At 45.3% G+C, this 23,058-nt stretch overlaps 1 protein-coding gene across 12 annotated transcripts in view; it reads right to left on the bottom strand.

Moving 5' to 3' along the window:
• acacb (acetyl-CoA carboxylase beta) overlaps positions 1-23,058 on the bottom strand; it is a 48,496-nt gene that overhangs the window by 5,545 nt on the left and 19,893 nt on the right. For 8 of the 12 annotated variants that reach the window (XM_035735456.2, XM_035735457.2, XM_035735455.2 and 5 more), the window contains 36 exons: positions 17,531-17,612; positions 17,192-17,337; positions 16,897-17,047; positions 16,623-16,757; positions 16,124-16,270; positions 15,633-15,821; positions 14,843-14,943; positions 14,652-14,740; positions 14,408-14,532; positions 13,957-14,070; positions 13,660-13,773; positions 13,470-13,559; positions 13,256-13,374; positions 12,051-12,074; positions 11,359-11,499; positions 10,841-10,940; positions 10,420-10,527; positions 10,131-10,187; positions 9,599-9,640; positions 9,258-9,473; positions 8,905-9,060; positions 8,392-8,595; positions 7,972-8,127; positions 7,736-7,858; positions 7,308-7,577; positions 6,579-6,676; positions 6,115-6,235; positions 5,888-5,998; positions 4,491-4,634; positions 4,082-4,202; positions 3,773-3,869; positions 2,244-2,340; positions 1,891-2,026; positions 1,382-1,559; positions 1,117-1,241; positions 79-233 (listed from right to left, as the gene is read on the bottom strand). In XM_035735456.2, coding sequence (XP_035591349.1) covers positions 79-233; positions 1,117-1,241; positions 1,382-1,559; positions 1,891-2,026; positions 2,244-2,340; positions 3,773-3,869; positions 4,082-4,202; positions 4,491-4,634; positions 5,888-5,998; positions 6,115-6,235; positions 6,579-6,676; positions 7,308-7,577; positions 7,736-7,858; positions 7,972-8,127; positions 8,392-8,595; positions 8,905-9,060; positions 9,258-9,473; positions 9,599-9,640; positions 10,131-10,187; positions 10,420-10,527; positions 10,841-10,940; positions 11,359-11,499; positions 12,051-12,074; positions 13,256-13,374; positions 13,470-13,559; positions 13,660-13,773; positions 13,957-14,070; positions 14,408-14,532; positions 14,652-14,740; positions 14,843-14,943; positions 15,633-15,821; positions 16,124-16,270; positions 16,623-16,757; positions 16,897-17,047; positions 17,192-17,337; positions 17,531-17,612 — 4,582 coding nt within the window. The remainder of the gene's footprint in view (positions 1-78; positions 234-1,116; positions 1,242-1,381; positions 1,560-1,890; positions 2,027-2,243; positions 2,341-3,772; positions 3,870-4,081; positions 4,203-4,490; positions 4,635-5,887; positions 5,999-6,114; positions 6,236-6,578; positions 6,677-7,307; positions 7,578-7,735; positions 7,859-7,971; positions 8,128-8,391; positions 8,596-8,904; positions 9,061-9,257; positions 9,474-9,598; positions 9,641-10,130; positions 10,188-10,419; positions 10,528-10,840; positions 10,941-11,358; positions 11,500-12,050; positions 12,075-13,255; positions 13,375-13,469; positions 13,560-13,659; positions 13,774-13,956; positions 14,071-14,407; positions 14,533-14,651; positions 14,741-14,842; positions 14,944-15,632; positions 15,822-16,123; positions 16,271-16,622; positions 16,758-16,896; positions 17,048-17,191; positions 17,338-17,530; positions 17,613-23,058) is intronic. The other 4 variants (XM_035735458.2, XM_035735459.2, XM_035735460.2 and 1 more) reach the window with 4 other exon arrangements.

The raw sequence follows: 23,058 nt of genomic DNA, 5'->3' as shown, positions 1-23,058 counted from the left end.
GAATTTTTGGGGGTTCCAACCCCAATTATAACACAAAGTGTTTTTGTGTTTTACAACAAGGGAGGATTTTTTTTTTACCGTGATGGCACCCTTCTCGTGCATTCTACCAGGGGTGTCGTGGAGGTCCACAAACTGCACTGCCACTTGGTGGTAGATGGGCAGCAGGAACTCCTCTCTGGCCCTCAGCTTGGCTTCCAGGTCCTTCCGCTGTTTGTCTGTCAGCTCCGGTGTACCTGGCCAGTCAAAAGGATTTATTAACCAATGTCTCCTCCCTGTTCATTAGGACACGGAATTAAAGAGGTTTAAAAACATCTTGCAATAAAAAGCGGAAGATTTGCATTTCTTATTGGCCAAGTCCAGGATGTCTTTCCCCGTTTCAGTCCCTGTTCATTAGGACACCGAATTAAAGATGTTTAAAAACATTTTGCAATGGAAAGCAGAAAATTAGCATTAGCAAGTCTTGCCCTGTTTCCTTTCATTTGGTGCCTAATGAACACAACCCCGCTGTTTTCTGAATGGTTGTCGAACCCCTGTGACTCCAGCACTGGTGGAAAATGTACCCACAGTAAAAGTAAAGATAGCTTCCTTTGACTCAAGTAAAAGTCACCCAGTAAAACACTACTTGAGGAAAAGTCTAAAAGTATTTGATTTTAAATATATCAAGTCACATTCCTTATGTTAAGCAAACCAGCTGCCACGAATTTTGGCACCAGTAGAGTAGCTATCTAGCTATATAAACCATGCCACTCTGCAAACACATCTTCTCCGATTTTAGTTACAAGGTGGCACTTATTTAAATTAGGCAAGAAAATATCATGTTATCATCGGTGTATTAAAATGTCACCCTATCCCCTTAATAATCCTGCCTCCTGAATCCAAGTGTTTGACATGGGGGAGGGGACCAGTAACTTTATGATCACACTTTATCAATGTAGAAGCAACGGACACTTTTCATATTTTGATCTGGTTTCGTTCAAATATCATAACTTCACAAACACGATTGACTGTTCATGACCTTTAGATTATTATTATTTTTTTTACAATGCTAACTAAAAAGAAAACACGATGCCTATCGTACATATGGGTGGAACGACAGGTACTGTTGTAAGAGTTTACCAGGCTGTTTACCAAGCTGTTCAGCCAGACCGGCGTAGACCGAGTCGATCCGGCGCATGGTTTTCAACAGGTCCTTCCTGCGATACTTGATCTCCACAGTGCCCTCTGCCTCTAGCACACCACCCCTTGACAGGGAGAGTGGTGGAGATGAGACAACAGGGAAAGGGGGATGAGAGAGAGAAGAAGAGGGAAAGGAGTAAGAGAGCAGCTCATTCACATTGACTCTGGAGAGAAGCTGCCCTGCCATGTTAAAAAAAAGGCCTACCTGCTCTCTCTGTCTGCGTAGAGCTCCATGCACAGAAGGTTAATGGTGGGATCGATCACCACCCAGGATCCCCCCCTCAGCTCAGCGTGCGGCGGGATGTAGATCAACACAGGCTGGCGGAACTCACGCAGGCCGTCCACGATGTAGGCCCCATACTTCAGCACCTGGTCGTACATGTCTGAGAGAAATAAAAACTGACTTGCAGTTGTGGTAACACCAATATTTACAATATTGTTTAGAGATTTAGAAGAAAACGAGAAGAAAAAAACCCCGCTGTGTTCTAGTGGGGGTTTTCCAGTCAGTACCAGACTAGGGTTCAAATACTATTTGACATTTTTCAAATGCGTTGAGCGTTTGCTTTAGTCTGGCTGGAGTGCCAGGTGAGCGTGACTTGCATTTGAGATGTCCTAGTAGTCTTATTGCAACAGGCAAGCTCAATCCAGCACAGATACAAAAATGATTTGAAGTGATTTTGAATAGTATTTGATCCCAGGTTGGCCAGTCAGTACCCTTCATTCCCCCGGAGAAGCCTCTCCAGTTGGCGAACACCATCAGAGGCAGCCGCTCACGGTTGAAGTCACGGATGGCCTGGGCCGTCTTGAAGGCAGAGTCCGGAAACCACACCTGGCCGGCCTGCTGCACCAGCTGAGTGAGTGTGACACACATAGAGGGATGTTAAACTCTGTTGCAGGTGTCAAATGAGTCTGCATTACCTTGTCAGATCATGTGTCCCCTTTTCGAAAATGAGCAAAGGCATCACAACTTAATTCACGATGGTTGACTAACATGTCGCCTTGGCATACGGCCCAAGCAGGTCCAGTACATAATCACAACATATAATGGAGGACACAGAGCCACTCACTCTGGCCTCAGAATCCAAGTTTGCTGGATCGGCCGGGATAGCCACCTCAACGGTGCGTGTTTCCACAGCGATGACGCCAAGGGGAATCCCACCTAACCTGTGGTGTTGCGTTACAAATTAGTTGGCAGTCTGCCTTCGGAACTGCTACATCTCAGTGATTCCATATCCTGCAGGTATAACGCTGAACAAGCTGTTATAAATCATCTATGAGCCTTCATAATTGTTTATAATAATTCAAATGTTATGTCTCTCTCTCTCCATGTATCAACTGGCTCGAAATGACTGATATTTAGTAAGGGTCATTATGAGATAAGACGTAACGGGGTCAAACATGCTCATGACTACCGTAATTGCTGGACTATTAAGCGCACCTGAATATAAACCGCACCAACTGATTTAAAAAAATGTTATGTATTTTGTACATAAATAAGACGCAGGTGCCTACCGGTACATTGAAACAAATTAACTTTACACAGCCTTTAAACGAAACACGGCTTGTAACAAAATAAATAGGCTTTAACGAAACACGGCTTGTAACAAAAATTAAACAGTAGCCTACCAGTAAAGTCATTGGTCACTATCTTCCTCCTCCTGTGCACTGAAACCACTGAAGTCATCTCCTTCGGTGTCGGAGTTGAATAGCCTCAGAATTGCTTAATCCGATGTTGGATCGTTTTCATTGTCGCTCTCGTCACTTTCATCCGGAGGCAAATACCCCGCTGTGCTCATGCTGCCCCTTCAACACGCAGCAGTCCAGCCTTTCGAAACCCGTTGATGATAGTGGATTTTTTGACAATGCTCCACGCTGTCAGGACCCACTGGCAGACTTGACCATAAGATGCTCTTCGCATGCGGCCCGTTTTAGTGAAGGATTTCTCCCCACTTGTCATCCAAGCCTCCCACTGAACAAGGAGCGCCACCTTAAATGCACGATTTACACTGATGTCGAGTGGCTGCAAATACTTTGGGCCATCTGCTTTTCTTCACTCTGAAAGCTTTTGTTGTCTTTTTGCACTGAGTCCGTTCCTCACGCTGCTGTTTACAAAGTCTTATAACCGACTCATTTAAGGCCAAGCTCCCATGCAGCAGCTCTATTTCCTTTTCCAACAGCCAGATCGATCGCCTTCAACTTGAAAGCTGCATCATATGCATTTCTCTGTGTCTTTGCCATGATGAGGGTGACACAATTACTACCGTAATCAGAATGATGGGAAGTTTGAGCGCGCTCGATTTACGTCACATTATGTGACGGTGCTCAGTTTTTTGGTGGCTTGAATCTTGTGAAAGCGGGAGAAATCCATAAATTAGCTGCGTCATTGTATAAACCGCGAGGTTCAAAGTGTGGGAATAAAGTAGCGGCTTATAGTCCGGAAATTACGGTAGTCTTAAAATGCATGAATGTATTAAAACTGCATTGTACCTGCAGTTTTTAAGAAATTGTTACCCATATGTCTTCTTTAATCATTTATATTGCGCGCATGTATGTGTGTGTGTGTATGTGTGTGTGTCTGTCTATACAGTACACTCACCTGGCTCTGCCCACCACTACTGTCTGGGCCCAAGACCCCATCACTTCCATGAACGAGCCATGGTCACAAAATCCACTCTGCCAGGCTCCTTTTACAGCTAAACACAACAAACAAAAATAATATATGACAGCAATAATGTACAGTGTATTGCTAACTTTTCTTATGCACTTTAAAAAGTTGGATTTGATATAATTTAATATTCAGTACACTGCACTGGGTGACATAGCCATGTCTGTCAACTCAGGGGCTGGGAGAAATAGAATCTGGGCAGAGTTAAGAGGGTTATGTATGCTGCAGAGTGTCTCTCACTGGGGTGGGGCCTCCCGGCCAGTAGCCAGCGGGGGTCATAGGGAGCCTTCGTGGGGGTGAACTCGATCTCCCTCTCCACTGGGTCCTTGGGTGGGATCACCGGCACCGGAGAGTGCTTGGTCTGAAATAAGAGTAGAACAATGTGCTGACAACTCCTATCTGGGGGTTGGTCGGCTGAGTTTGACCTCTTACGGGACATCTTCAGCCTGCTCTGAGATCTGTTTGGGCTGTCTTGCCAAATTGGCGTCTCAGATTAAACAAGTGCTGATCTAGGATCCATTTTGTCCATCAGATCATAATGAATATGATTACATGGACAGAGGGGATGTGATCCTAGATTAGCGCTCCTTCTCTGAGAATCTTTATGAATATGGGGTCAGACCTGGTCTTCCTCTTTTTCATTATGTACCTTCGGCATATAGGAGAGCCAGCGCAGGATAGTGAAAACGCCCTCAAAGTCATCGGGCACCGTAGTGTGCGTCACTCCGTTGTTGTGCATGATCTGGACGCCTCCCAGCTGGTTGTTGGAGGTGTACACTTCTCGACCCAGAACCTGTAATGGCAACAGCTTCACGGTCAAGGGCAGTGGAAACGGGTCACATATTCAGAGGATTACAGGACATTCCAGTTCTAACGATTTAAAATAGGTTTCACTACTTATGAAATATGAGACTCCTTAACCGTCATACAACTAACTGACTGGGGTCATTTTGACACAAGAGTCATATTTTTGATCATAGCCCAAAAGGTGATTTATTCAATTCTTCATGACTTTTGTCAATCAATCTAAATAATTGTTTAGTGTTTCTGTATCAATATGGACTTATTTTTTTATTTTTAGAAGACCTTTGGGGTAATTTTGAACCCCCGGCCAAAAACACCTAATCCGTCGGTAGTCATTTGATAAATAGGATTTTTATTTGAATCTAGCTTTCTCTGGAGACATAATTACAAGTTATCCATAGCTATTCTACGGGAAATATTTTATAAATACCAGAATTCCTATAATATCCTCCAATATTCTATACGTGCAACTTTTTATGGTGTTTTGGTTGCTATAACGTTTGGTTTGAAGTGACTGAGGATTTGGGCATGCTTTTAGAAGCTTCCTGCCATAGGCCCTACCACTCCCATTGTTTCACTAGAAGCGATGCTAATGGCTTTGGGGTAAGTAAATACATAAAATAAAGCCATATTTATGGTAATCGTCTCATGATCAATGGATTAAACACTGTAAATACAATGATGTATATTTACATTTTTGGTGTACCGCCCCTTTAAAATGCAGTCGTTTTTTTTATAGCTCATGTCAAAATGAATATTTACTTCAAAATTCTGAAAAACTAAATGATACTACAATCAAATTATGGTAAATCAGCTTTTTAGTACTAATGTGGTTTGTACTTTGGGAAAAAAGATGCACATTAATGAAGATTAACATCAATATATATATTTTTTAATAGAATATGCTAATGAACACATTTTGCTAAAATAAGTCATTTTGGTATAAAAAAAAATCTGATAACATTATTTATATGTCTAATGAGGTCTTGATAATAATTAAGTTAATATTTTGCTATGATTGTTGCTTGTCAAAATGACCCCAGTTGGTAATCCATCTATATAAAATATGTTGGTAGTATGAGGGTTAGAGGGATATTTTAGTTGAAAAACACATTTTCATATATTATTTTGAACATACGAGCTCCCATAGTTATCCTAACAGTGGGCCTGTGTATACTTCTTATGTAAGTCTCAGAGTTCTAAAACGCATGAAGAATCCAAGCAGACGGGACAGAGACGTACCTTGTTGAGGGCTCCAGCCCCGGTCAGGATGATGTGGGAGTTCTCCACCTGGATGACCCTCTGCCCCAGACGCACTAGATAAGCCCCGATCCCAATGGCACGGCACGTCACCTGCAGTACCCAGGACATACAGTACCATAGCTTCAACATAACCCAGGTCGTTAAGCATAGCATGCCTCGTAGCTTATCTAACACCAGACAAAGAGATGTGTGTGTGTCCTCCTGACCATGCTGATGGTGATGATCTCGTCATAGGCCTGGGAAGACTCCCCGGCAATGGTGCCTGATCCTCTCAGGTTCTCCACCCCAAGACCATCTTCGGTCCCTATGATGTCAGTGATGATGTACCTGGAGTCCAGTCGACAGGATGGGGAGAGAGTGAGTCAGCGAACCTCTGAGATACCAGATTGTGTGTGTTAGCTGTGCTAGTTGATAAGGGTGACAAGCACCAGAGGGGTATACTACAAGACAGGTTCAAGGAGTTAGCCGGCTGACCTGCCATAACATTGTGATATTTGAAGATAAGCTTGAAAATGGGTATAGATATATGTCTTTTGAGCATAAAAAAAAAAAAAAAAGTAATGTCCCAACAAATCAATAGTTATTTCTGGTTGCTTTTCAAAGTCAGCTGGCTAACTAATTGATTCTGCTTTGTAGTACACCCCTCAGGTGACGGGCGTGCGTGTGCCACCTGGACTCTCCGCCCTCCTCCACGTGGTGGCAATGGACAGCGTTGGTGGAGCTGATGCGGGTGTAGTCCTGGGGTGTCAGGTACAGGTACTTGAAACCCTACAGGTGAAGACAAGCAAACAGTCATCAGTTCCAAGAAAGTGGGCAGACACAGAAACAGTGTAGAGTCTGATAAGAGGTCATCAGGATTACACCTTGCCATTATGCCCCACAGAGAAAATCAATCACACCCACTCTTCTGATCACCAGTCAGTTTGCCCGAAACATTAGACCATGCCGACAGCACATGTTAACAAATCAGCTTTGCCAGTGTCACAGACAGAAGGAATAACATTAAGTCAGAAAAATAAAAATCTTCAGAAACATAATTTAATTTGCATTGCTGTGACCTCTGCTGCTGCAAATCTATTAACATTTCCAGAGTGCGTTTTTTCCACCTTTCAAATCAAACTTTATTTGTCACATGCGCCGAATACAACAAGTGTAGACTTTAACCTGAAATGCATACTCACAAGCCCTTAACCAACAGTGCAATTGAAGAAGAGTTAAAAAAATATTTACCAAATAAAGTACATTGTTGCATGGTATGCCCTTACAAGTCAAAACCCTTTTTACAAGGCCACTGAAGACAACTCAGTAGCAGGCGCGCTCAACTGAACAGTCCTTGTAAAGAAAAGGTCTTATGTACACTGTAGAATCTACTGTTATGTAGTGACTGGTGATAAGTCACCTTGTAAGGGTCCTGGGGGTCGGTCCAGGCAACCTGGAACATGTGTCGTATCTCCTCGGCCAGGCCGATGCGCGCCCCACTGTTGGCTGAGATGTAGATGCGTGGAATGCCCTCGGCCCGGGCCATCTCCGACGCCCGCAGGAACAGCTGGTCCTCCTGGGGCCCGAACGAGCCAATCATGTAGGTGATGTCGTTGCAGATGACGATGATGTCGCGGCCCTCGGGATACTCTGGAGTCTTCATCCGCATCCGGAAGGCTACAATTCCCACCTTGGAGAGAGGGATAAAGAGCCAAGTAGAGTATTCGGGATTGCCAGGAGGGTTTCGGGACAACATAAGGGGCTTTAAAAGAAAGATGGCCTTGCTCGTCTCTGTAACACTAGAATATGTTGTAGTTCCAATCCACGTGAGCACGCTATGTGCTCTACCTCGTTGTCTCCAGGCAGGCGGTTCATCTGCACCAGTCTGTCATGCGGGTCCAGCACCAGCTCGGTGCACATCAGCACATCTTTAGGGTAGCTGTCCCCGGGACCCCAAAGCTTAAAGAGGGCCTATGAGACACAAAAGGTTAAAAAAACAGATTAAAAAGAAAAAATGTTTTAGTACCTGCAGTTAAAAAGGGTCAAGTGTCAAAAAGGAGAGACAAAGAGAGAGGAACCCCCACCTGTCGGAACATCTCTGGGAAGTCGTAGACGTAGGTGGTGCCCAAAGTCTGGGCCTGGAAGCGTTTGGACTGCAGCAGGTCCTTGGTGACATAGGGATGGTTGATGAGCATGCCGTGCAGAGGGCCTTGCTTGTCCCCGTACGACTGGAACATGATCTGGAGGTCAGAGGGGAGACGGAGGTCAGTTGTCAGCTGCAGATCATTGCATCGAACGGCTAGAGAAACTGAAATAGAAGTGTTTATAACTGATTTGTTAAGCCTCCATATGGTCTTCAGGAATACCCTGTGAAGCGTTTAGCTAAAATGTAGACCCTGCTGCACTGCGAATTCAACACTGACTGTGCATCGTGCACCAATCTGTGCCAGTGAGCTGATCCCAGCCTGCGTGCCGGTTTATAGTGCTCTTCCTGATCGGCCTACCTGTCCCGTTGAGGGGTCTGTGACCTCCTTATACAAGCTGATGTCCAAGTAGTAGCCGGACTCGTTGGTGAGGAACAGACGGATGGGGATGGCGGTCCCAGTGGGCGTCAGCCGGATGTTGATCTTGAGCTCGGCCTGGAGCACCCGGAGCTTCCACAGCCTACTGCCGTAACGCATCACCATGGAACGCACCGACTCCTCAATCTACAGGACACAAGAGAGGCAACACATACTGTAGTTCATTTACACATCATGATATAACACGGATCACTTTAACTAGCTCATGAAACCCCACAATCCTTTGTGTTAGGCAAACATGTCTTTCCTCGTGTGTATGGGCAGTTGTGCCCCTTCTGTCCAATAAGCTCATTTCTGGGCAATATTTCTGTCCATTTAAGGAACCCTTTTTGTATCAGGAGCCACGTAAGCCCCCTTTAAGACGGACTATTACTAAAATGGGATTGACGTCAAAATCCCTTGTCTCGGAGGAGCCAACAGCACAGGCACACGGACCTTGGAGGGGTCCATGATGACGGTCGGGACAAAGTTGAGGAAGATGTGGTTGCAGTCGGTGCGCCATTTGGTGTTGCTGAAGGCCACCTCCAGCTCATCCATGGCCTCCAGGAGAAGACGCTCGCCCTCGTTCTGTAGGTACTCAAATGACGCTTCCTGGACAGAGAGAAAGGGGTGCCAGCGTTTTGAGAGAAAAGTCATGTTCCAAGCAAGACACAAATGACTTATTTTCAATGTAAGGGAGCAAAATCAATACATGTATTTTTAACTCCTGTTTAGAAGAGAGCTTTTGTAAAGGGGCCTCCTTCCACCCCTGCACGCTTGCGCTCATGTGGCATTTATTCCCCCCGTACCTTTGTGATGAGGTCAGAGTGGCGCATGATGGCTCGGATGAAGTAGCGGTAGTCTGTGACCTCAGCGCCCTCCTGCACGCGAGCGGCACCCAGGTACTGGTGCATCTTGCTGTTGGCACAGGGCACGGCCGTCAGGTCAAAGTTACGCATGCGGTTCAGCTCCAGCTGGAAGGCCAGAGCAGGCTCCAGGTTCCTGTAGATACGGTCCTCCTGAAACTGGGAGAGAGACACACACAGGTGGAGAGAGTGGGTGGTGTTTTAAAGCTGTTCATGTATAAAACAAATGTCTATTTATTGTTAAAAATAAATAACAAAAAACTGTAAAGAAGTTGTTTTTTTACCCCGTCTCTGGCTCTGAAAGTGAAGAACTTGGGAAATTCCCTCTGGTAAAAATCAAAGAGGAAAATTAGATTCATCTTGGTCGTATTCATTAGGCACCAAAAGGAAGAAAATTGACGGAAACAGGGAGGGACTACCTGAAGTTGTCCAATAAGAAATGCTCGTTTTCGTTTTCTGTTGCAAAACGCTTTGCTGCGGTGTGCACTAATGGAAACGACCCTGCTTTTATTAGCCATAGTTTAATAGTAAGTTAATATTAAGTTAATAGTATATTAATAGTAAATCCAAAGTAGATTAAAATTAAGTTAATAGTAAGTCAAATCAGATTAATAAGAAGAGATGACGGAGCACTATTAACAGTCGTATTCAACAGCAGCAAAGGGATATTTCAAAATGTAGCCTCGTACGACCATCTCGATCTCGCGAGCTTACAATCTGTTTTGCTACGCGGATTCCGTGCAACAGAATGGAAGCTTGCGAGATCAGGATGGCCGTACGAGGACATTTCAAAATGGTCTCGTAGAAACATCTTACCCTCTGTGCGACTAAAAACGTGATCCTTCGGATGCCGTGCTCAAAGAGTAAAACCTTCTGTAATAAGAAATCATCATATCAAGTATAATCATAGGAGACACCCAGGATAACAATGAAGAAGGATCCTAACTTCCACTTCGGTCAAACATTCACTTAATCCTGTGTTGAGGTTAACGGGAGACTAAGTTGAAATTCAACATGAGCAGAATCTAGGATTCACCCCTATGAGGATAAAAGCCCCAACATAATTATACTGTGAGAGTTTGGTGGGATGAACCGTGCTGCTGACCTTAGACTGGGCGAAGGCAGCGAAGGCTGTGACCAAGGTATCGTCATCCTCTGTGTCCGCCGACTTGATGGACACATTGATGATGTGGATGGGGTTCTCCTTCATGTTCTGCTGGAGCGCACGGGGAAATAATCACAGCTTACTGAGAGATGTCAGCCTTCACCTCGTGTACCAAAAAAAAAAAACTCAGATTGTAGCTGTATAGTTCATATGCAAAGATATCAATATTATATGATATCCATTTCTTATCTAATGAAACAAATTTGTTTTAAGCAAAAATATATACATTTTGTTGTTGTTCTAATGAGGTATTTTCCTCGCCAATATTTCTGTCCATTTAGTAGACCCCTCGTGGCTTGAGAGCAACCCTCAGAAGCAACAATTCCATAAAGCCTCTAACACGATCCCATCACACGGTCACCTTGCAGGTATCCTCCTCGTAGAGGCTGGAGCAGGCCTCGGGGGAAAGCGGGCTCTCCAGAAGCGGGTCAGCAAAACTGGAGATAACCTCGTCAAAGTTCCTGCACACAAACCCAGCAGACGGACACACACCCAATAGTCCACTTGTTTTGTGTTAACCGCGACTGTTCGCTAAAGTTAGCTAGCAGTCTGAGAAGATTGTGTGCCGCAAACGTCTGTTTCGGGTCTAAACTTCCACTAAAAATAATAAAGTGGCCATGTAGACTTTCTACTATATTTAGTAGGAATAGTTAAGTCGTTTACAGTTTGAATATTGTCGCTAGAAAGCCACAGTAATCCAAAAAAAAGTAGCTGTTTGATGTTTCACTGTAACATTTCGGAATGTTCATTCAAATCGTTCAACTGAAATTGTGGCAACATGTTCGCTGCAAACAGAAGCTGAACTCGCCTCAGGTCAGGACATGGCTTATATTACCAGACATCCAGACATCCAAGAGTAGTTCTCTGTGGGTTTTTTACCTTTTGAAGTCTTCGAAACACTGGAAGGCCACCATGGCTCCCATGCGCTGACATGGGGGAGAGAACGCCCCATCTAGGAAGAGTTCGCTACCCTGCCGCCTCATCTCAAACTGTCCCACACTGTTCACCGGCATCGTCAACCTGAGGTAAGGGACGACACACTGGTGACACCTGGGTAGGGTTGGGGTGGGCACTGGGAGCAATGGTATAGCATACTGTACCTGTTCTCTTTCCACAAAGCATAACAGACAGCAACATCTATGTTTTGTTTGATAATACTTTCGAAATTAACTGACTATGGTTGATTGAAAGAGGCAGGGCAGATTACTATAGTGGCCTAAGAGGGTCAAATCTGCAACTGGAGAATACAGAATGCGCTTTTCGTCACAAAAAAAAAGGTTTTAAAACACACATTGCAAACAGTAGGTCAGACAAAGTACATATGCTTCTCAAAAGGTTCTTATCTCTATGAAAGTTGAGAAAGGCAATAAACATTTTTTTTAAAGGGTATAAACTAAGAAGGAGGTGGTGGAGGAGTCCTTCGGCAGAGGTTTATGTTTTTTTGTGTTTTTTTTTTTATAAAGATGGGGAAGAGCAAAACAGCGCATTCAGCCATGCATTGCTAGGAGACATAAACAGACGGAGCTAGACACAGTGTGGCAGGCTGCCTGGAAGGAGGAGCTGTACTCTACCTGTTCAGAGTAGGGCTGCTCCCTCTGAAATCAGATCATTGACAGGTGAATGTAAGCAGTGGATGATCAACCTTGACCACAATGCATTCTTATTAGTTTCACTTTACGGCATACTCTCGCTTTGCACATTAATAATGACCATGAAAAACCATTCCGAAGTTAAAATGTTAAAAGTAGCAAATGGGTCATTTTATTTTAACTACTGGGTGTGATTGAGATCCCTTGTGATTTATCAAGTTGCAATTACAAAACCTGACATTAACAAAACAGGATAGAGTAGAGGGGAAAGCCGAAAGTAAATAATTTGCAATTGGGCCTGACTGTCAGCTAATAGAATTTGTGACATTTTTTTTTAAACAAAAAAGGGAGTCAGTTTCCTGGTTTGTGGAATTAGAGCTTTGGCATCTTGAGAGTCCATCCCAATAGTTTACTTCTGCCTGGCGGTTTGCCCCAAAATGGCAGTGGAGAAACAATTACATTGAAGGGCTTGTCCCAAAGGGGAGAGGGTTATGGGGGTGTCAGGGAGGACAAAGATGATCTACTGCTCTACACAAAAGGAAACAGCACACAGACTGTACCATGACCAGGGTTTTACAGGCCCTATTTGTGCTCTCAGTATAGGGACTGAACCACACGTTCTCAGAGATGCTGAGCATGTAGAGTTGAGTGGACTACGTGTTGGCGCGCGCCGAGTGAATCACTCGGGTGAATCTTTTGCGTGTTGATGGGGAGAAATGGGAAACAGGAGCAAATCAATGAGAACCAGAGGAATACTGGACTGCAGAGAGACGGTATAAAGACGGACCAAAATAAAATACGTTTGGCTCATTGACGAACAAATATACACACAAAAAAAAAAAAGTTGTCCATTCACATTGCTTTAGAATGATTCAAATCCTTATGCGGTGAAAAGTAAATTAGCTAACTATATATAACCAACTTGCTTTACATTAACGACACAGTTAGCATAATGGCACAGTTGTAACTTTAGGTTGTAAACTAAACGTCTTTCCTGTCTATTTCAAATTGCAACCACCCTGTCCCTTCTATCTCAACTCAAGACTTTCTTTTTTTTGTTTACCGGGGGTAGTTGGCAGCTATGGCAGCCGTGTATTGAAAGTGGCAAATCCAGAGTTGGGACATTGTAGGTTACGTTTGTTGTAGAGCTGCTTTGTGACTGTGGTAGAGAACTGCTGGCTGGGTACCTGTTGGGGTGGGACGACGGCAACATGAACTGGAAGTCTACGGCACACGTCCCGTCCTGCAACTGGTGATGCTGGAGGCTGTTCAGCTCGTAAGCAATGTAGCCCCTTCGTACGTACACCTACAGGTTGGGGGCCACGGTAGGAAAACATTTTGAGCTCAAATCTACATCAGGATGAAACCATGTCAGGTTTATATGCTGTTCACTATGCTCACCTCCAAGGCAGCCATACACACCACCCGGTTAGAGTGGTAGAAGAAATTGGGCAAGACGTCAAAGATGGAGGTCTCAGACAGGATGAGTTTCTGCCCGAGGAGTAAAGAAATATTATCCTTCGGATCTTACGGAATTACAAAAAAATAAAAAATAAAAATAAAGCTGTTTTGGTGAAATCGTGACGCTCACCTTCAGGTTCTCTGGACAGAACTGGTGTCCATACATGTCGATGGCAGACAGAAAGATGGACTCCACCTGGTTGTGCCTCAGTTCATAAGAGGGCAGATGGGAAGCGATCAAAACCTGAAAAATACACACGTGTCCATCAATATTCAGAATGTTGTTTTGAAGATACAAAATGTAGTGCCCATCTAAGTGAATAACATCTACCATCTTACCAGACTGACTGGGGGTCTTAGAATATTGACGAGCGGTACACTCCGCTGTGCGAAAACATCATTCAGTACAAACGGTTGCGAAATGTACCTGTCTGGCACGCAGTGCCACCTTTGAGTTCTCCATCTTGTTGAGCTGTGTGAGCTCGTTCAGGATGACCATCAGCTCGTCTGCTAGGGTGGGGTCCCGCCCACACAGCTGATCCTAAACGTCACCAGGGACACACAGCACCTATTAGCATTGGAGTCTTGAAACATGTCCCCGTCACCATCAATTGCCGATGAAGGAACACTGCAGTGTTTACACTGAAGAAAATTACACTATTTTAAATAGAGTGTGGTTTCATTATCCAGTGAAAGTCAATGAGAAAAACAGTTTGCAGGTTGCGTTGGTTGACCCCTCCAAAACAGCAAAAACATTAGCGCAAATGCAGTTTCCTTAATACTGAATTTATGTTTAAGCTTAATTTCATTGTTCTTCATCAAGTAGATGCGAAGCGGTGGGTGTTTAGCAGAGAGAGAGCGAGAGAGAGTAGCCTTACGATGAGTATGGTGACCAGGACGTTCTTCTTGGAGACCTGAGCGTGAGAGAAGATGCTCTCCAGCACAGGGGTCATATCAGGCTTGTACTGCTCCCTCAGGTTGATCACACACTTGTCGTAGTGAGCTGTTCACAAAAAGGGGAGGGAAAAAAGTGGCCATTACAATGAATCACCGCGACATGAAACAAGTCATAAACAGCAGGATATCGTCTCGATTAGATCCACAGTGAAACACCAAAATCACCTTGCTGGAACTGCATCTCCACCTGAAGGTAACACTTGAGCAGATCCAGCACCACAGACTTCATGTATCCTCGGATTCCACTGCGGTACCTGCGGCAAATTCATCCACCCACTATTACAATCCAACATCCTATCTGAAGTTGTACATGTCATGGAGTGATGATTCAGGTCATGAAATAAGAGAAGTGCGACCTCTGCACCAGCTGGACGATACTCTGAGTGTTCATGAAGAACACTTCCCGGTCGGCCTTCTTCTGAAGGGTGGCTGCGTGGCTGTCCAAGATACAGGCAATCTGAAATGGATGGGAAACCAATTCACCAAGTGTACTGTAGAGCAGACCTGGGCTCAAATCAGGGGTTGGAACCGAACTTATTTTCCAATCGTTTCGTTCCACTGTTCTGACCAGCATAATAAAGTTCTGAACCGGTTTGAACCAGAAGAAAAAGGGTACCCGTTTATATTGTTCCTTTAACTACAAAAAGCAACACAATTTTGACATTTACAGCATTAAATTACTCCACCAATCAGTGGAGATAGAAAACTGCTCTATAGACCAGGAAAGCTAGTTGTTTATAAGCTTGACTCATACAGACAAGTGCTGGGTGTGAGATGCGACTGAAATTCTGCAGGGTGGGGAGAAAGCGAAAGAGACAGACTGGCACGGAGGAGGCTTGGCTTGAAGCGCTGGGCATCACGATATGACTTGCATTATAATGTGTTTAGGATATTAGCACTAGGCCTAACATTACTTCGCTGAATTCCGTAATTATTTATATTACTACTAGATTCCTATATACTAGCGGCTAATACCGAGGAACCTTGTTCCCGGTTCTGTTTCCGTTCTTCAAAAAAAATATTGTTATTTTCCAGTTTCAGGTTCTGTTCCCTGAACCGGTTCCAACCCCTGATTCAAATAAACACATGTAGAAAAGTTTCAGATACTTTGAGCGTTGGCTATAGCTTAAGGCTTTAGTCACCCACCCTCTGGCTGGGGAACTGGCAGAGCACCGAGGTGATGTTGCTGGCGTACTGAGCCATGACCTTGCGGATGGCCTTCTCGACGCTGGGCGGGATGCGGCTGGCCACGCTGGTCATTAACTCCTGGAGCTCCAGCAGGGGCAGCGAGGGGTCCCGCAGGGTCTTCATCAGAGTGTCCACCCACCGCTTTACCTGCAGGCAGGAGGAGGGGGGGGTGGCATGCTGTCATCACACACCCCAATATCACACCCCCGTCCCACAGCTTGACCGACATCCCTATTCTACAGTGTGCACAAGGCATGCCATTCTATCGCCTGCGTTCCAGACACGTCTTTATAGAAATCATCCAAGAAGTACATGGTTCCGGAGAACTTAAAACACTTCTTTGGGATGTTGTGAGATCTGATCGTCTGCTAATAACGACAAACTGGAATAAAGCAGTAAGCCACTGTACTGGTAAGCGCTGCACAGCTGCAGTGGGTGGAGGCCCTCACCTTGTTGCTGAAGTAGGGCTCGGTGAGGCAGTAGCCGGCCATGACCTTGACCAGGTTCTCCAGGACCATGTGGAAGACCTGGTGGAGCTTCTCCCCCACGATGGGCAGCGGCTGCTGGGCCGGGAAGGAGGCCGTGTTCAGCTCCACCTAGGAGACCCACAGGAAGATAGGGTTCAGATAAAAACAGCCTTCAAATGTGGTCCTGACCACCAAGCCACCCTGCGATTGACTGACTGAAAGTGTGTGATTTACATGACCTATGTTCTAGACGTATAGCATCATTTTGTGATTTGGATCGTATTACATGATATTTCTTCAAAAAGGCTGCCTCCTATAATAGCTGTATTAAAAAGGCTGCCTCCTATAATAGCTGTATTAAAAAGGCTGCGCCCAAAACGGAACCCTGTTCCCGATATAGGCCAAGTGCAGTATATAGGGGATAGGTTGCCATTTCAGACGCAGCCAGAGTTGTATAGAAGTTGGTGAATGGGTGACTTGCTGGTTGGATGTTGCTGGGATCATCCAGGTCCAATCTAGCCACCACACAGCCAGGCTCCAGCACCGCCCCGTGCCTCTTCACATAGTGGACACAGCCCGACTCCACCACCGTCAGCGTCATCACCATCTTCATCACCTGCAACCGTAACGCAGACGTCAGTCCGTGTACACACACACACACACACACACACACACACACACACACACAATCTAATGAGGATCTAATTGTCATACCCAAACTGGTACAGTATGTTCTCATGGAACCCTCTGCTCACCTCGATCTCCGCATACGAGTTCCCGGCGCAGATATGGCCTCCATCCTCCACCAGGTACTGCAGGAGTTTACCAGCAGAGGACGACCTCAGCACCGTGGGGTCCCTCTCCTTCTCAAACACACACGTCTTGTTGCCAACAGTGATGCGGTAGCTAGAGGGTTACAAACGCGTACGTTCACGATGGAGCATCAACTCCCAAGTGAGACAAATGATGACCATTTTGAAAGTATCGACTTCATGGCCAGTCCATCCATCCATCCATCCATTCAGATTTGAGATGGACAGGAAGTCTCACCTGTCCACTTCCTCCTTCATGTAGGTGGTGTAGCTGCTGCCGTTGTAGGAGAGCAGGAGCCCGCCGTCGCTCAGCCGGTGGACGTCGATCTCGATGTCCGAGCCGTTCATGATGATGACGTACGTAGTGGGGGACTGGCGAGCTACCTGTCAGTCATAAAACACAGTTGGGGGTTGAATTGGTTGATAACTTCCTCTTTAGACACATTTTCACTTAGTCGTCCATTGACGTCAGTGCATGACTAAGTGAAACCTTGACTGGTTAGGATTTGTCCCCGAGAGAATGAGGAAGTTCAGTCACGACAGAGATTGAGAGAGGTGTAACATCAGGTCCTCCTACCTTGAGGCAGTATTTGACCCCCTCGTAGATCAGGTCCACATCAACAGTATTCAGCAGACTGGCTGCGGGCAACACTTGGCCTCTACAAGAAGACATTTCACATACTGGATTTAGAAAAGTACATAGCACAAGCATTAGAGTAATAAGACAGGCTAGGGAGGCACTGAGATTCTCTTGCTGCTTACAGAGGTGTTCGCTCCCACCCCCAAAGATTTAAAAGCATAGGATTGGTGTAAGAAATATGGTAGATAGACACTCGATCTAACTAGCTGAAGATAACCGTTTTAAAAACACAGTGTGTGTGTAAAATACGTACAGTTGAAGTCGGAAGTTTACATGTGCAATTGCAAACCGTATGGCCGTTTTGGAGCAGTGGCTTCCTCCTTGCTGAGCGGCCTTTCAGGTTGTGTCGATATAGGACACGTTTTACTGTGGATATAGATACTTTACCTGTCTCCTCCAGCATCTTTACAAGGTTGTTTGCTGTTGTTCTGGGATTGATTTGCACTTTTCGCACCAAAGTACATTCATCTCTAGGAGACAGAACGCGCCTCCTTCCTGAGCGGTATAACAGCTGCGTGGTCCCATGGTGTTAATACTTGCGTACTATTGTTTGTACAGATGAACGTGGTACCTTCACTAAATTTCTACCAAGGATGAACCAGACTTGTGGAGGTCTACAATTTTTTTTCTGAGGTCTTGGCTGATTTCTTTTGATTTTCCCATGATGTCAAGCAAAGAGGCAGTGAGTTTGAACGTAGGCCTTGAAATACATCCACAGGTACACCTCCAACTGACTCAAATTATGTCAATTAGCCCATCAGAAGCTTCTAAAGCACGACATCATTTTCTGGAATTTCCCAAGCTGTTTAAAAAAGGCAGTCAACTTAGTGTATGTAAACTTCTGACCCACTGGAATTGTGATAGTGAAATAATCAGTCTGTAAACAATTGTTGGAAAAATGACTTGTGTCATGCACAAAGTAGATGTCCTAACTGACTTGCCAAAACCATAGTTCGTTAACAAGAAATTTGTGCAGTTGTTGAAAAACGAGTTTTAATGACTCCAACCTAAGTGTATGTAAACTTCAACTGTACATATTTTACAGACACAGTATATTTTAAAATGGTTCTTTTGTTTTTAGTCCTTCAGCTAGTTAGATCAGCCCAGCAGAGGAGTTCATGATGCCATTCTTACACTCCTCAACATGGCCTATAGACATCTAGAGGGTGCCAAATCCCATGTCAGAGTTCCGTTTGTTGACTTTTCTTCTGCCTGGTTTTATGGCTGTTGGACTTCCTGAGCCAGAGGTCACAGCGGGTCAAAGTAGGTCCCCACGTGTCGGACATACGCACCACCATCAAAGGCTCTCCTCAAGGATGTGTTTTGGCCCCACTCCTGTACACTAATAGTTGTACTAGTTACCATCCTGACAGACACCTCGTTAAGTTCACTGATGCATGATGACGGGAAACACCGTGGCCCGGTCCTAAACGACTGTAGAGTAGAGTGACGAATCACACTTGGTCCTCAATACCAACAAGACCAAAGAGATGTGCATAGACTTCAGGAAGCGAGCAACACCTACCTCTGCAACATCTATCAGAGGTCAGAACATAGAGGAATCGAAATATCTGGGTGTCCCCTTGGACAATAAGCTTCAGTGGAGTAAATGCACAGATCTGATATACAAAGAGAGTCAACAGAGACTGTACTTTCTCAAAAAGCTGGGATCTTTCAATGTAGACGACTATACAGACTCTGTTTTACAAATCTTTCAATGAGAGGGTTTTAACTGTTTGTTTATTGTTTGTTGGTTTGTTAATACCACTGTCAGCCAGAGAAATATGCTGCCACAGTAAGCAAGGTACATGGAGTTTAACAGACAGGCCTGCAGGAGATTTATTTTATTTAATTTTACCTTTCTTATTTTCAACTGGGCAGGAACAGTCAACTGCCTGTAAGAACAAATTTTGTACCTTGTCAGCTCAACTTGCAACCTTCCGGCCTAGGAACAGTGGGGGCCCTCCGCAGGCTCACAAAATTTTTCGGGGACTTAGGGTTAGGGGCAGAAAAACAGATTTTTGTAGGTGTGATATCCCTCTTGTCAGTTCTATCCACGGGCCAGCAGGCTTGAACTTAAAGCCAACCTTCCACTGAGTTAAGCCAGCAGGCTAATGTTCCTATCCACGCTCTAACCACCACTGAGGCTAATGTTCCTATCCACTGAGTAGAGCCAGCAGGCTAATGTTCCTATCCAGGGCCCCTATCCACTGAGTAGAGCCAGCAGGCTAATGTTCCTATCCACTGAGTAAAGCCAATGGCTCCTATCCACTGAGTAAAGCCAGCAGGCTGTTCCTATCCACTGAGTAAAGCCAGCAGGCTAATGTTCCTATCCACTGAGTAAAGCCACCTAATGTTCCTATCCACTGAGTAAAGCCAGCAGGCTAATGTTCCTATCCACTGAGTAAAGCCAGCAGGCTAATGTTCCTATCCACTGACTAATGTTCCTATCCACTGAGTAAAGCCAGCAGGCTAATGTTCCTATCCACTGGTAAAGCCAGCAGGCTAATGTTCCTATCCACTGGGCCAGCAGGCTAATGTTCCTATCCACTGAGTAAAGCCAGCAGGCTAATGTTCCTATCCACTGAGTAAAGCCAGCAGGCTAATGTTAGAGAGTAAAGCCAGGGCTAATGTTCCTATCCACTGAGTAGAGCCAGCAGGCTAAATCCAGCTGCCAGAGGCTAATGTTCCTATCCACTGAGTAAAGCCAGCAGGCTAATGTTCCTATCCACTGAGTAAAGCCAGGGCTAATGTTCCTATCCACTGAGTAAAGCCAGCAGGCTAATGTTCCTATCCACTGAGTAAAGCCAGCAGGCTAAATCCACTGCCAGCAGGCTAATGTTCCTATCCACTGAGTAAAGCCAGCAGGCTAATGTTCCTATCCACTGAGTAAAGCCAGCAGGCTAATGTTCCTATCCACTGAGTAAAGCCAGCAGGCTAATGTTCCTATCCACTGAGTAAAGCCAGCAGGCTAATGTTCCTATCCACTGAGTAGAGCCAGCAGGCTAATGTTCCTATCCACTGAGTAAAGCCAGCAGGCTAATGTTCCTATCCACTGAGTAAAGCCAGCAGGCTAATGTTCCTATCCACTGAGTAAAGCCAGCAGGCTAATGTTCCTATCCACTGAGTAAAGCCAGCAGGCTAATGTTCCTATCCACTGAGTAAAGCCAGCAGGCTAATGTTCCTATCCACTGAGTAAAGCCAGCTAGTTCCTATCCACTGAGTAAAGCCAGCAGGCTAATGTTCCTATCCACTGAGTAAAGCCAGCAGGCTAATGTTCCTATCCACTGGCTAATGTAAAGCCAGCAGGCTAATGTTCCTATCCACTGAGTAAAGCCAGCAGGCTAATGTTCCTATCCACTGAGTAAAGCCAGCAGGCTAATGTTCCTATCCACTGAGTAAAGCCAGCAGGCTAATGTTCATCCACTGAGTAAAGCCAGCAGGCTAATGTTCCTATCCACTGAGTAAAGCCAGCAGGCTAATGTTCCTATCCACTGAGTAAAGCCAGCAGGCTAATGTTCCACTAGTAAAGCCACTAATGTTCCTATCCACTGAGTAAAGCCAGCAGGCTAATGTTCCTATCCACTGAATGTAAATCCACTGAGTAAAGCCAGCAGGCTAATGTTCCTATCCACTGAGTAAAGCCAGCAGGCTAATGTTCCTATCCACTGATAAGCCAGCAGGCTAATGTTCCTATCCACTGAGTAAAGCCAGCAGGCTAATGTTCCTATCCACTGAGTAAAGCCAGCAGGCTAATGTTCCTATCCACTGAGTAAAGCCAGCAGGCTAATGTTCCTATCCACTGAGTAAAGCCAGCAGGCTAATGTTCCTATCCACTGAGTAAAGCCAGCAGGCTAATGTTCCTATCCACTGAGTAAAGCCAGCAGGCTAATGTTCCTATCCACTGAGTAAAGCCAGCAGGCTAATGTTCCTATCCACTGAGTAAAGCCAGCAGGCTAATGTTCCTATCCACTGAGTAAAGCCAGCAGGCTAATGTTCCTATCCACTGAGTAAAGCCAGCCAGTTCCTATCCACTGAGCTAATGTTCCTATCCACTGAGTAAAGCCAGCAGGCTAATGTTCCTATCCACTGAGTAAAGCCAGCAGGCTAATGTTCCTATCCACTGAGTAAAGCCAGCAGGCTAATGTTCCTATCCACTGAGTAAAGCCAGCCAATGTTCAGGCTAATGTTCCTATCCACTGAGTAAAGCCAGCAGGCTAATGTTCCTATCCACTTCCTATCCACTGTAAAGCCAGCAGGCTAATGTTCCTATCCACTGAGTAAAGCCAGCAGGCTAATGTTCCTATCCACTGAGTAAAGCCAGCAGGCTAATGTTCCTATCCACTCAGTAAAGCCAGCAGGCTAATGTTCCTATCCACTGAGCAGGCTAATGTTCCTATCCACTGAGTAAAGCCAGGCTAATGTTCCTATCCACTGTAAAGCCAGCAGGCTAATGTTCCTATCCACTGAGTAAAGCCAGCAGGCTAATGTTCCTATCCACTGAGTAAAGCCAGTAAAGCCAGCAGGCTAATGTTCCTATCCACTGAGTAAAGCCAGCAGGCTAATGTTCCTATCCACTGAGTAAAGCCAGCAATGTTCCTATCCACTGAGTAAAGCCAGGCCAGCAGGCTAATGTTCCTATCCACTGAGTAAAGCCAGCAGGCTAATGTTCCTATCCACTGAGTAAAGCCAGCAGGCTAATGTTCCTATCCACTGAGTAAAGCCAGCAGGCTAATGTTCCTATCCACTGCCAGCAGGCTAATGTTCCAGCAGGCTATCCACTCCACTGAGTAAAGCCAGCAGGCTAATGTTCCTATCCACTGAGTAAAGCCAGCAGGCTAATGTTCCTATCCACTGAGTAAAGCCAGCAGGCTAATGTTCCTATCCACTGAGTAAAGCCAGCAGGCAATGTTCCTATCCACTGAGCCAGCAGGCTAATGTTCCTATCCACTGTAGTAAGCCAGCAGGCTAATGTTCCTATCCACTGAAAGCCAGCAGGCTAATGTTCCTAGTAAAGCCAGCAGGCTAATGTTCCTATCCACTGAGTAAAGCCAGCAGGCTAATGTTCCTATCCACTGAGTAAAGCCAGCAGGCTAATGTTCCTATCCACTGAGTAAAGCCAGCAGGCTAATGTTCCTATCCACTGATAAAGCCACTAATGTTCCTATCCACTGAGTAAAGCCAGCAGGCTAATGTTCCTATCCACTGAGTAAAGCCAGCAGGCTAATGTTCCTATCCACTGTAAAGCCAGCAGGCTAATGTTCCTATCCACTCAGTAAGGCCAGCAGGCTAATGTTCCTATCCACTCAGTAAGGCCAGCAGGCTAATGTTCCTATCCACTCCAGCAGGCTAGTAAAGCCAGCAGGCTAATGTTCCTATCCACTCAGTAAAGCTAATGTTCCTATCCACTCAGCAGGCTAATGTTCCTATCCACTCAGTAAAGCCAGCAGGCTAATGTTCCTATC

This window comes from Oncorhynchus keta, chromosome 25, assembly GCF_023373465.1.
Source record: "Oncorhynchus keta strain PuntledgeMale-10-30-2019 chromosome 25, Oket_V2, whole genome shotgun sequence".
Taxonomy (NCBI): Eukaryota; Metazoa; Chordata; class Actinopteri; order Salmoniformes; family Salmonidae; genus Oncorhynchus; species Oncorhynchus keta.
The sequence above is the reverse complement of the archived record's forward strand: the minus strand, read 5'-3'. Positions and strand labels throughout refer to the sequence as shown.